Below are 12,861 nucleotides of genomic sequence, written 5' to 3' on the forward strand. Positions count from 1 at the left end.
CCCCCGCGCGCCATTAAATCCCCTCATCCTGGCGGCTGCTCACACCTGCACCCCACCCCGGCTCAGCACCATGCCTGCCTGCCGCCTCGGTCCTCTCGCCGGCCTCCTCCTTGGCCTGCTGCTGTTTGACCACCCCGCGGTCACAGGTGAGTGGGGCGGGGAGAGGCCTGGCGCCCGGGGGGCAGAGCCAGGAGCGCCAGGACAGGGCCGGGCAGAGGCGCAAGCAGCCTCTCTGGGGCCTGGAGAAGTGGGGATTCCTGGGGCGGAAGTGGGGAGACCCATGAAGACTAAAATTTGGGGATCCCTGGTGCCTAAAGGTGGTGACCGTGGAGCTTAACGTGTGGGGCCCAATGTGCTGGAGGTGGGGAGACCACTGAAGGCTGAAATTTGGGCGAGAGGCTCTGTGCTAGAGCCGGAGGCTCAGTGGCCGGAGGGGGGACCCTCTGCCTAGACATCGCGGAACCTCCTAGATGCTCAGCTGAGCGGGGGTTCCCTAAGGATTGAGGGCTCTGAGGCCAAGAGTTAGGTAACTCCTGTACTCCCAAGTGTCGGGGACCCCTGGCCTGGAGGTGGGGCCCTCTGAAGGCTTTAAGGGAAACGCCTAAGGCCAAAGGCTGAGAATTCCTCAGAGCTTGAGATTTGGGACCCTCGGAGCGGGAGGTGGGCATCCTCTGGGACTGGGGCTCCGGTCCTCCACTGACCGTCCCCCTGCCTCCCCTCCCAGGCACAGGAGCAGAGAAAAAGGGCGTGTGCCCCAAGCTAGAGGCGGACTCGACCTGTAAGAAGGAGTGCCTCTCGGATGGAGAATGCGCTGACAACCTCAAGTGCTGCCAGGCTGGCTGCTCCAGCGTCTGCCACCTGCCCAATGGTAACCCCAGGGCGAGCCGTGCGGGGCGGGCGGGGCGGCAGTGGGCTGGGAGGAGGCGGGAGCGCCAGGGTTCCGGGAAGAGGGGTGCTCCCCCACCCACGGACCCCGGGCACAATTGAGGCGGATGGAACCAGATCCGCCCTGGCTCTCCCTCGCATGGTCCGGGGGAGACAAAGGCGTAGTTGAAGCGCAGCGGGGAGAGGGCTGCCCCCCCACCCCAGCTGGATTCAATTCTCTGGTGCGTGACGGGCTTCCGGGCACACGACAGCTGGAGCGTTGTTCCGGGAGATTCAGGGGACCCAGTTCACAGTTTCCTCCCCGGCTGGTGGTGGGTGGGTTGGGTCCCAAGGCCTGGGGGGCTCATCCCTCTCGGAGTCCCTCCCCTGGGGACTCCCCCAGCGCTGGGGGAAGTACTTGGGTGCCTGACCTGACAAGACTCCCCGGATTCCTAGGCGGAAGGAGATTTTATAGATTTAAGAGAGCGCCCTGCCCATCTTAAAGATGTGGAAGTGAGCGTGGGAGAGAGAAAGGTTCTTGCCCAAGGTCACACCGACATCCTGTGGCTGGGCAGGAGTCACAGCAGGGGGTTTAACTTTTGCCTGAGTGGTTTGGAGAAAGTCAGGACTCCTCCCGTAGCACCCCTGCCCGTTCCCCATCTTTAAAGCAATCTCTTCCACTTTAGGGACTGAGCGAGAGAGAATGTGTGAGAAAGCTTGGGTGCTCCATAAGAGGCACTTCCTAGAGCTCAAGTCGCTCCGGCAGGTTATGGGGACTCCCATCAGAGCAGGAGGTGGTCTTAGACAGCATGGAACCCAAGCTTCTCATTTTTCAGGGGGAAACACTGAGGACTAGAAGCCGGTACCAAGGTATCTGGGAGTACCAAGATATTGTGACTCCTGCTCTTTATCCAGAACACAGCACCTGTGATGTTCCCTCTTGGTTAGTTTTCCAAAGATGCCAGCAGGGGCTGGGAAGTCTTGTAATTAGAGACCTCAAACACTTATGAGCAGGGAGGTGGCGGGTGGAGGGAGGACTGGCTCCTCAGGGGCAGCTTCTGGGTCTGAAGGCCTCTAATTCAGACCAGAGAGAGGAGGAGCAGAAGGAGAGGTGAAGATTGGGAGAGAAAGCAAGGGACAGACAGAAAGATGAGAGAGGTGGAGGGACAAGAGAAGGAGGCTCTGCTGGGAGGCAGAGGCTTCGCTGTTCCCTTGTCTCAGATGGACAGACTGAGGCAGGAAGAAGAACAGGGCCAGATGGCCCCCTGAACTAGAATCTTACTTCGAACACCTGCTAGCTGTGACAGCTAGTTCTAGCTGTAGTTGCCAGCTGTAGCTGAGTCTTAGTTCTAACACCTGCTCGCTATTCCTCTCTGCTTTCTTGTCGGCAAAGTGGGAATGATAATCCCAAACTATAGAATTGATGTGAGAGCTAAATGAAATAACATGTAAAATGTCATGGTAGAGAGTATCTGCTCTCGACACAGTGGCTGTTGTGTCAGTAAACCACTCCTGATTCCCTTTTATCCTAAGGTAGCCCAGTGTCGAGAGCTCTTGTCCTTTGCAAGGGAATGGATTTCTTTGTGCTAGGAAGTTAGCCACTCCTGTCCTCTGCAGCTAACCTCCCAGGCTGCGCCTGTGTTTGGTGTCTGGCTGGGCTTGCTCCTGAGGCTTCTGGGAATTGAGCCTGGCTCCCTTCTCCTTGACCCAGGAAGTAGAGCATGGGGTTTGTGTGTGTGTGTGTGTGTTAGTGGAAGAATGCTTGTCTGTGCATGGATGAGTGAGTGTGTTTGGGCGGCCGTGGTGCTGTGTGGTTGTAATGGGGGTGAGTGTATGGGAGTGAGTGAAGAGATTGAAGGTGTATAACCCCCACATGCACTCTTCACTTTACAGTTTACCAAGTAGCATAGTGTGTGGTGCACAGACTCTGAAGCCAGATTCCTGGATTTCAAGTCCTGCCTCTACTCTGTGTGACCTTAGGCAAATTACTTGACCTCTTGGTGGCCTCAGTTTCCTCATCTGTAACGTAGGGAAATATTAACAGTACCTCTCTCTCCCTCTTTGAGGATTATTGTGAGGATTATATGAGTTGATGTATGTCAAATGTTTAGAATAATGCCTGGCACATAGAAGGAGCTCAGGAAGTATTAATTGCTATAGTTACTCATTATCATCATCCTAGTTTGATTCCTCAGGGAGAAGTAATATTTGTATATTGCCTCCATCGCTTGCACAACAACCCCATCATGTGGGCAGCTCAGATCTCATGTGACACCTAAGGACACTGGGGCTCTGGGGGATTTCTGGCCCTAGGCACGGAAGTTAGGAAAAGGCAGAGCTGGGACTCAAACTGGGGTCCTAGGATTGCAAAACCACTGATGGAGAGAGCACAAGGAGGAGGGGTTTGCAGGCGATCTTTTTGGGCCCCCGAAGATGAGCTCAGGCAGGCAGCTCTGTGTGCTGTGGGTAAGTGTGCATCTCCCTGCTTCCACTCTGCTCACTTCTCCTTACTCCTTTTCTACTCAGAAAAGCAAGGCTCCTGTCCCCTTGTGGACTCTAACTTCCCCCAGCTCGGCCTCTGCCAGGACCAGTGCCAGGTGGACAGCCAGTGTCCCGACAAGAAGAAATGCTGCTTAAATGGCTGCGGGAAGGTATCCTGTGTCACACCCCACTTCTAAGGTAAGTGGGAGGCAGTGGGGGGGAAGGAAGTGCATTGATGCCTGCATGTGATGACAGCTGCAGCAGGTTGAAAAGGAGGACCTAGGGGAACATACCGCTCATCACTTATCTGTCCATTTATTTACTTTCATCCACTCAACGAATATTTATTGAGTGTCTGTCACATACCATGCACTGCTCTAGGTGCTAGGGATGCTCCGTGAGTGAACAAATCAGATGGAAATGTCTCTCTGATGGTCTGATGCTAGCGGACAATAAACAAAATCAATAAGCAAGTAAAGGGAGGCAGGTGCCGTGGAGAAAAAGAAAATAGAAGTGGGATGAGGGGTACTGGGGTGGGGGTGGGGTGGGCAGGGAGCAGTGGTGTAATTTTCACATGGGACAGTCAGTGAAGGCCCCACCAAGAAGGCGGCATTTGAGCGAAGCCTTGACAGCAATGACGGAGGCCGCTGTGAGGATGTCTGGGCAGAGTACTACAGGCAGAGGGGGCGACAGATGCAAAAGGAGCATATTCCCTGGTGCATACCAGGAAAAGCCAGAAGGCTGGAGCTGGGTGCACAGGGAGAGCGTATAAGAGGAGAGGGTTGGGGCCGGCCCGGTGGCGCAGCGGTTAAGTTCACACAGTCCACTTCGGCAGCCCGGAGTTCACTGGTTCGGATCCCAGGTGCAGACTTATGCCCTGCTTGTCAAGCCATGCTGTGGCAGGCATCCCACATATAAAGTAGAGGAAGATGGGCACAGTGTTAGCTCAGGGCCAGTGTTCCTAAACAAAAAAAAAGAAGAGAGGGTTGGAGAAGGTCAGAGAGGTAAGGGTGAGTGGAGCAGCTCGTGAGGGCCCTGACAGGCCATTGTAAGGACTGTCGTCTTGACAGGGAGATGTTGTGCCCTTGGAAACGGACATACTCTGACTTCGATTGAAAGGGATCGCTCTGGCCGCTCTGTGGAGAACAGACTGTAGAGGCCGCGGCAGAAGCAGGGGACCAGCTAGGAGATTCCTGCAAGGGACCAGGTGGGAGATGACAGACAGGGGAGAGGAGTAGCTGGGTTTGGGACATACGTGAAGGTAGATGGGACAATATTTACTGATGAATCGGACTGTGAGGGAACGAGAAGATTTACTCCTTTGTTTCCATAACATGCATTTAAATAAGTCAGCAGCTGGGGGAGAGCAGCTGTGTCCTGGGAGCGGGGACAGTGGCTGGAGAGGTTGGGGAGGAGGGAGCTCTTTGCATGGCCACTAGGAGGTGGAAGAGTTGATCTTTACTTTCGCCAAAAAGCTTGGCTTTTCAGGACAAACGTGGTAGAGATCAGCTAACTTCACTTCCTCAAGGTCGTGTTTGAAGTGTGACGAGCACTTACTCTGTGGCAGGCCAGCGCTACCCTCAGCCACCTCTAGTGACTCTGACACTGAGAGGAAAGGATTGTGGAGCCTCTCTTCCTCCACCTAAACTAACGATAAAACAATATGGCGCCCTAAAGTAAATGCAAGGAAGTAAAGGAAAACAACATCCAAAGCACATGCTTAGTTGGCCCGTTGGGGGATCGAGTGCCGTGCCGCCAGCTCTGTGCCAGATGCTGGGAGAGAAGGTGACCACTGCCCTCCCTCACAGAGATTGCAGGCTGAGGCAGATGGATGGACAGACACTCCCAGTGCCTCTGGTCAGTGCTGCAGTGAAGGGAAGGGCTGAGTGTTATGGGAACAGAGAGGAGGAAAACCTCACCCAGGCAGGGGTGGGGGGAGGAGGGAACAGGTGTGGTCAAGGAAGGCTTCCCAGAGGGTGCCCCTGAGCCAGTCCTAAAGGATGTGTGAAGGGTTGGTAGTCTGCTGAAGTACAGTGGGGAGGCTGTTTCAGGCAGAGGAACCAGAAGGAGGAAGAACCTGGAAGTGGCCTGTGGTTGAATCTCATTGTTGATCATGTGCACCCTTGACAAACTCTCGGCCAAGGGCCTGGCAGGTCACTGATGAAAGCCAGTATTGCACAAGTGAGAAGACTGAGGCCAGAGAGAGTGGAGGACGTGCCCAAGGCCCTGTGGTTGCTATTTCAGGGTGTGCTCTTCAGTGCCTGAGAGGGAACCACGGTCTCCCTAGGCCCAGAGCTCTCCAGTCGTGCCAGCCATCTCTTGCCTGCCTGTGTGCTGACAGCGTGGACAGGCTTTGCAGTCAGGAAGACCCAGGTTCACATTTCAGCTCTGATACTTAACTAGCCTTTCACCTCCCTGAGCTGTAATTATTTTGCTTATAAAATGAGCTAAATAAGATCTCATCAATCAGCTAATCACAGCTTAACCTGAGAATGGAGCATGGTGGGACTTCCTGGTGGCGGAGGGATTCTTAGGGACATAAACGACGACAATGGCCCCTTAGGAGGCCACAGTGGTCAGTGGGGACCATGGCACTCCCGGGTGTGTCCTGGGGATGGTCTGACACAGAAGAGGTGAGTCTAGGACCTGCAGAGAAGTGCAGACAGAGCCCCAGGGGCCTCAAGAAGGTGAGGCGTTTATAAAGTAGAGGAAGATGGGCACAGTTGTTAGCTCAGGGCCAGGCTTCCTCAGCAAAAAGAGGAGGACTGGCAGTAGTTAGCTCTGGGCTAATCTTCCTCAAAAAAAAAAAAAAAATGCAAGTCACATATAAAAAAAAAAAAAAGAAGGTGAGGCTTTGCTGTGTGGGGGTGGGTGTGGTGGAGTCGGGGGAGCTTTGGTCCAGAATTTATGCTGCAGGTATTCTGGTCTAGTATTTTGGTTATTGCTGTTGATGCTATTGTTATGATTTTCTTTCTCCAGCTCCAACCACCGCAGCCTGAGGAATGTGGGCCTGGAAGTTTCCACCTGCCCTGTCTGGCTCTTGCCCAGCTGCCCTCCCCTCTTCCTGGCGTCTGCCCTCCCTCCTGAGCTGACCACAGCTTCTTCCTTTTCCAACCAATAAAGTGACCACTTCTAGCACTGGTGTAACCGTGGCCTCTGTTCTTATCCTTCTGTCCCTGCCTCCCCTGACTCTGGGGTGACGTGGGGTGGGGTGCGACCAGATCATCCAGGCATGAAGTCCAGGGAGGGACCAACTCTGAAACAAAGAGTATAAATTCAGGGCTCCTCTCGTGTGAGGTATCGCTTTGCCAGGTGAATCCTCCCACCAGCCCTGTGAGGTTGAGGTGGTTCTGCTCGGGTGATGGAAGAGAGAACTGAGGCTCGGAGAGATGGTGGAATGCTGCCTAGTCACTCCGATTCACTGCTGGGGGTTCTAACAGCAGCAGCACATACTGTGTGGCAGACGCAGGGCTGGGAGATTTGTTTGTGAGATCTCCTGGATCCGCAGAACAATGCTCACAGTGGTTGGTGGCAGTCTGTGTTATAGACCGAGACTCCACCAGGTCACTTGCTGCTGCTTCTTGTTTTAAATCAAACCGTTACTTCATATACATAATATACTCACATGGATCAAAATTCAAAAGATAGTGAAAGGATATACAATGAAAAGCATCTTTCACCCTTGACTCCCTCCCTCCACCCCCAGCCACCCAGCTGTTCCCTATGGAGACAACTGCTGTGGTTGCTTTTCTTGAATGTTCTTTCAGAGCTCTAACTCCAGCTCCCTCTCCCCACCTCCTCTCTCTACTCCTTCTCTCAATACCCTGCTCTGTTCCTCTATGTTCATCCTCTATCTCTGTCACTTCTTTCTATATCTATTATTCTCTCCCTCTGCCTCTTGTTACCTGTCTCCCACTCCATCCCTCTTGTCTAACTCCATCTGTCTAAGGATGTTTAGATATAAACTTCTCATCTACCCCACCTTTTACATGAATTGTAGCGCACTAAGCACATTGTATTGTCTTGCTTTGTCACTCAATCTAGCTTGAAGGAAGGAGGTAATGGCAGTGACTCTGGCCCTATGTCCTTCCCTGCTCCTCCGTCCACCGTGGAATAAGAGATCAGGGCAGCGTGAGTGCAACTGGAGACAGAAAGGCTTGGTTGCTTGGTGTTTGACTGGCCTTATCTTTCTCATCCTCTTGAGAGTCCCTGCCCCAGGCCGTGAGCCAGGCAAGAACCAAGGGCTTCTTCATCCACCAATCTGGGGCTACAGGGTGATCGGGTCTCCTGGGTAGGAGCGAGTCTCTTTATGTGCTGGGGTGCTCAGTGTATAAGGCTGCCGCTTGGCAGTAGATGGCAGTATAGCTTTTCTCCTAGCTTTCCCTTTTCTGATTTCTACTCCTGACCATGCTCAGGTCTCTCCAGACCTTCTAGGCAGAAACAAAGGCATCCAGTGATAGGCTGGGTCGAGTTGTTAGGGACTAAATGTGTGGCTACCACCCCCTCCACCTTCCCCTCGCTTTCCCCAGATTTGTATTCTGAAAGAGCCCTGGGCAGGGCCATGTCTAACTCAGGGATGGCAGAGGTATGCCTTTTGTACATGTGCCATCATTCCTTCCACCAGAGCTCATGCCGCAAAACTTTTGTCACTCATGCTGCTCCTTTCCAGGAGCCTATTTGTGGCCACAGAATCCTTAACCAGACTCCAGGCAGCTGCTACCAGCTACCCACTGACTGAGATTGGCAGGCAAATTTGCTACTCCTGATTTAGCTCAATAAAAAGTGCCAACAGTGAATATCAGACCTTGCTGTTGAGGTTTTGCTGAGTAAGGAGACTGCACAGGGTCCCCCTGAGTAGGGGTCCAAGGGAGATGGAACCTCAGGCCCTCCACCAGAACCTTAAGATGGGATGGGGCTTTTTCAAGGGGGCCCTGGCCCAGGGAACTCCTGGGGAAGATGAGATGGGGAGAACCAGGGGTGGAGGTTACCCAGGATCCCAGTGACAAACGGGAAGAATCTGCTGGGGAAAGAGGGTTGAGGCGTGGCGTGGATCAGGCAAGAAAACTCGGTCAGTTCTGAGGACCCACTGGCATAGAACCTTTCTTTGATCAACTTCTGCAGCCAAGTGGCTGCTGTAGGTTGGGGAATCTGAGGGAGATGAGGTCGGAGAGGTAGTGTGGGCACGGATCATGGATAACATTGCGGTCACTGCAAGGACTTTGCCTTTTATTCTGGGTGAATTTAGGAGCCATGGGAGGGGTTTGAGCAGAGCGATGACATGATCTGATTTATGTTTGAAAAAAGATACTTCCGGCTGCTATGTTACGAATGGACTCTAAGGGGTGGTGTGGGAGCAGGGAGAGTAGTCAGGCTACTGCAACAGGGCAGGGAAGAAATGAGTGTAATTTTTGGGGTTTTTTTTTTCCCCTCTTCATCTAGTGGTGTGACGACCCCCAAGCTGCCAGCCCCAGTGCTCCTGCAGCTTGGCCTGTGCCCACTATGACGGCTCCTGTGGCTGCTGTGTGGTTCCACTTGTCCTGTCTATTGATACAGCTTCAGGAAACTCTAACTCACAAAATAATAATTTTTCAAACATAACAAATACCCCCCTTCCTGCCCCATGATTGTGTTTATCCAGTTGATAATTCTACCACAAGGTCATGGCAAAAGAGAGAGGGTGAGGAAAACGTGAACAGTGATGCAGACAAAACGCTAAACCTCCATGCATGGCTGCAACCCATTGTTGAGGGTCTGGTTTGCTATTAAACGTGGTACTCGGGGGTCGCAGGGCCTCCCTTGGCCACAGAACAGCATAGCATTAGTAGGTCCTGCCTGCAGAGCATATAGATCCTAGACATAGAAGTCTTTATATATCCCCCACAGCTGGGACATCAACCCCAAAGAAGCCCAAGGTCCAGCCAAACCAGGCTTATTGGGGTGTGTTCATTACACAAAAAGAGGGGGCCCCTAGAGCTGCTTTGCCCCCAGTGTTTGTGGCCCTCACGCCTTGAACACCCCTCTGGAGATTTTTCACCAGATGAACAATCCAAAGCCTGTGTTTCTTACGCGTTAGGGTGAGGTTTAGGATTATGGTTAGGATCTTGGCACCAACAGGGGCATAGACGATTGAAGGCAGCTGCCCTCTGCCCTCATTCTGAAAACAACCACCACTCACTAATGAGAGGTTTCCACTCAGGAGGCGGACCTCCATGCAGCCTGGATGGCACCCACGGGACCCACTTTAACCAACCTCCAGGTGGCAATCTACACAGACTCATGGGTTGACTGAATGATTTGGAAATCTCTAGATTGACTCATTCATGATCTCTGTTGTAGGACCAGAGGCTGGTTTGAAATAGCATAAATCTCTCAACATGTTAATGTATGCGTTAGGCATGTACACGCTTATCGCAGGACAGTTTGTCCTCCGTCTTGGGGAATTCCCATTCAGCTGCGGCTCATTTGCAGAATCAGCCTGTCTTTTGCTCATGGTTTCATGGGGCACTACAGCGCCCCCTCCTAGTAGCTCTGATGTGGTTGGGGTGATCTCTCCTTGGCTCTTTTCTTCTTTTTGCTTTATTTTATTCTTTTCTTTCAACTTTTAATTTTGAAATAACTTCAAATTTTCATAGAAAAGTTGCATGATAGTGCCAAGCTTTCCTGTAGAGCCTTTACCTACACTCATCAAATGCTTACATTTTACCATATTTTCTTTAATCTTTTCTCCCTCTCTCTTCACACACACTACATATTTTGTTCTTCTGTAGCATTTGAGAGTCAGTCGCAGACATCTTAAATACTTCAGCGAATTTCCTAAAATGAAAGCAATCCCTTACATGTCCTAAAATAAACGCGTTCTCTTAAATAACCACAGTACAATAGTCAAATTCGGGAAATTAACATTGATACAGTACTGTTACCTAGTCTTCAGATGGGCTGGGCTGCATGATTTATGGGGCCCAGTGCTAATGAAAATGTGGGGCCTCTTGTTCAAAAAACTTGGTAAAGTGTGCCACTAAAGGTATTCACGTATAAGGCTTTTTCCTTTCTTGCAGTCTCTCTCTCTAGATTGGTCATGGTGCTTTTTAGTTATTATTTAAAGTCACTCTCCCTCAGACATGGAGATGCTCATGGGGGCAATGCAGACCCTCAGAGGTGCCCGAGGTCCCTGTTCTGATACTTGGTATTGTGTCTAGGAGCATTCCACCTGCTGCTGGATTCCTCCTCCCCCCAGCTGCCAGACTGAAGCTCTGTGCCCCAACTAGGGGTGAGGAAATCAGTCTTCCCCTTTTCACAGTCCCATGGATTGGACCATCTCCAAGGGATTGCAATCTCTGTGCTGGGACATGCTCAGTTCCTGGATCAGGGGTGGGCGAGAGGTTAGCCCCTGGTGAGTGGCCTGCTGAATGCCTCGTAGTGCCGCCGTCCCAGGACAGGGCCTGTGGCTGCCATGGCCTTCCCTGAAACACCACGGGTGTTCATGCCTACCTCCGACCCCCTTGTAGCCATACCCAGGCCCCCACTGAGAGTAGTAGATCCTGGCCTCCCACAAATGTGACTCAGTTGCCACCCCACCCACGGAGTGGCAAGGTCAGGGGATTAAAGACAGAAAGGGGGAGGCTGGGCAAGACCAAGGTGCCTGGGGGTGGAGAGCCAGCTGCTGAGAATCCTTCCTGGGGAAGCAGCAAGAGCTGGGACAGCTCTTGAACCAAGTCCGCAAGTCCCCAGAGCATGTTTCATTCTCTTATCAGTCTTTACTTCATGTTGGAAGCTGCTTTGAGACTCTGTAAATACCCTATTACTTCTCAAAATTTTACTCACTAGTTTTAGCATCTACTGATGATTCTTGCCTGAATCAATGATTATTTAACGGTTGCTAAATGATAAGTTTTGAATTCCATCCTTGACATATTTTCTACATTTACTGAGACCTTTTTGGGCTTCCCTTTCTAGCTACAGTGTGAGGAGCGGGTATTGTGTTCCATCTACTCCTCTGAGTTCGCAGGCAAGGTGGGGGTAAGGGGTAAGCTTTGTAGGAGGTTTTGGGAATCTCTTCTCTGAGTTTTGGTTAAATGTCTTATGCTAGGATTTATTCCATCTCTTTAGTGGAATATCCTACTCCCAAGAGGGGGCTACCCTTAGGCTTCACGTTAACCCACCCATTCTGGGCAGAGTTTGGGACTCTGCTTTCACTCAGGTCATCCTGTCTCACTCACCGTCTCTCCACAGCAGCCGCATCCTCACCTTCCTGTCGAAGGAGGAAGACGCATAGTGCCTTGTGTGCTGGGCTCTCTATTAGTAGTTCGAGCAGGGAGGAGGAGATTTCTTGAGGGCTTCAACTAATCAATCTGTTTCCTCTAACTTGATCTCTCAATCTTATCTTATGTATTTTATGCTTTATCTCTAGTTTTGGTTTATTGCTTGGGACAATAACTCCCAGTTATCACATTCTGCGTCCCCTCCACTTTTTTCCCAGTTCAGAAGGATAAAGTGGTCATCCCTAGTGGTTTCTCTCATTTCTATCAAGGTCCTTCAGTAGTGAGTAGGGGTTTTTACTCTTGAGGGTTCTTTCATAACTTTTTCCTGGGCCGCCTACTCACAGCTCTTGTTTTTATTGTCTCCAACTTGGGAACCATCAGTGAGAGTTTCTGGGTATGAGTTGACTGTCTTTTATCAGTGTTATTTCTTCCTCCCTCCCTCCCTTTCTCTCTCCCTCCTTCCTTCTTACCTTTCTCACTTCCATAATTCAGAGATGATAAGAATCATAGCATTGACTCACAGCTTAAAACCTTAATTCGGAGAAATAAATTCCAGATCCCTCCATTCTTCCATGGTATAATTTCTGAAAAACTAATCAACGTGTTTTTATTGAGTACTTATTCTGTGCATGTCACTTTTTTTGGCTCAGTGTGGGGGAGAGATGTGTAAGGCAAGATCCTTGCTTTCAAGAACCCACAAAATGTAAACTTGAAAAGGTAGAAGCAGGCAGCCCAGAGTATCTCTGTGCAGTCCTGTGGAGAGATCCAGGGGATTTTATGGGATGGAGAGGTAAGCAGGGACTTACCTCTGCCGTGCTGGTCACGGCAGAGCTGAACTTTATTAATAGCAAACTGATTAAGAATATGGGCCCTAGAGTCAGACTTTGATTCAAACACCAGCTTCATTCCCTGCCAGTCTGCTATTTGGGGCAAGTAATTTATCTTCTTGACTTTCAACTTCCTCATTTGTAAGACACAGATATTAATAGGATCTTATTCTCCCGGCTGTTGGGAATATTAAATGAGATAACGTATGCAAAAAAACTTAGCTTGGTTCCTCACACATCATAAGTGGCAGTTATTAAAATTTTAATGGAAGGTATTATGTATCAAAAGCTTTTAAAACGCATGTCCTCTTTGACCTAGAAATTCCACTTAGCATCTAGCATAAGTGAATCAGAAATGCCCACAGTGTTTTATTATCCTTGCAACATTACTTATTATATTGAGAGACCGTAAACAACCTTAACATTTAACT

General features: G+C 50.8%; 1 protein-coding gene across 1 annotated transcript; it reads left to right on the forward strand.

Annotated features, from left to right (window-relative positions):
- Positions 1–13: 13 nt before the first annotated feature.
- WFDC2 (WAP four-disulfide core domain 2) lies at positions 14–6,492 on the forward strand. Its single transcript, XM_001503275.5, has 4 exons — positions 14–146; positions 725–868; positions 3,391–3,543; positions 6,325–6,492. Exons 1-3 carry the CDS (start codon positions 71–73, stop codon positions 3,540–3,542), a joined length of 372 nt encoding a protein of 123 aa, XP_001503325.1. The 5' UTR covers positions 14–70; the 3' UTR covers position 3,543; positions 6,325–6,492.
- Positions 6,493–12,861: the final 6,369 nt, after the last annotated feature.

Source organism: Equus caballus, chromosome 22 (genome assembly GCF_041296265.1).
Source record: "Equus caballus isolate H_3958 breed thoroughbred chromosome 22, TB-T2T, whole genome shotgun sequence".
NCBI lineage: Eukaryota > Metazoa > Chordata > Mammalia > Perissodactyla > Equidae > Equus > Equus caballus.

What these genes read in the sequence shown, in the direction of transcription:
- WFDC2 (XM_001503275.5), top strand. Translation starts at nt 71, where the DNA reads ATGCCTGCCTGCCGCCTCGGTCCTCTCGCCGGCCTCCTCCTTGGCCTG. An exon ending in TGACCACCCCGCGGTCACAG is followed by an intron (nt 147 to 724) that starts GTGAGTGGGGCG and finishes CTCCCCTCCCAG; the next exon opens with GCACAGGAGCAGAGAAAAAG. An exon ending in CGTCTGCCACCTGCCCAATG is followed by an intron (nt 869 to 3,390) that starts GTAACCCCAGGG and finishes TTTTCTACTCAG; the next exon opens with AAAAGCAAGGCTCCTGTCCC.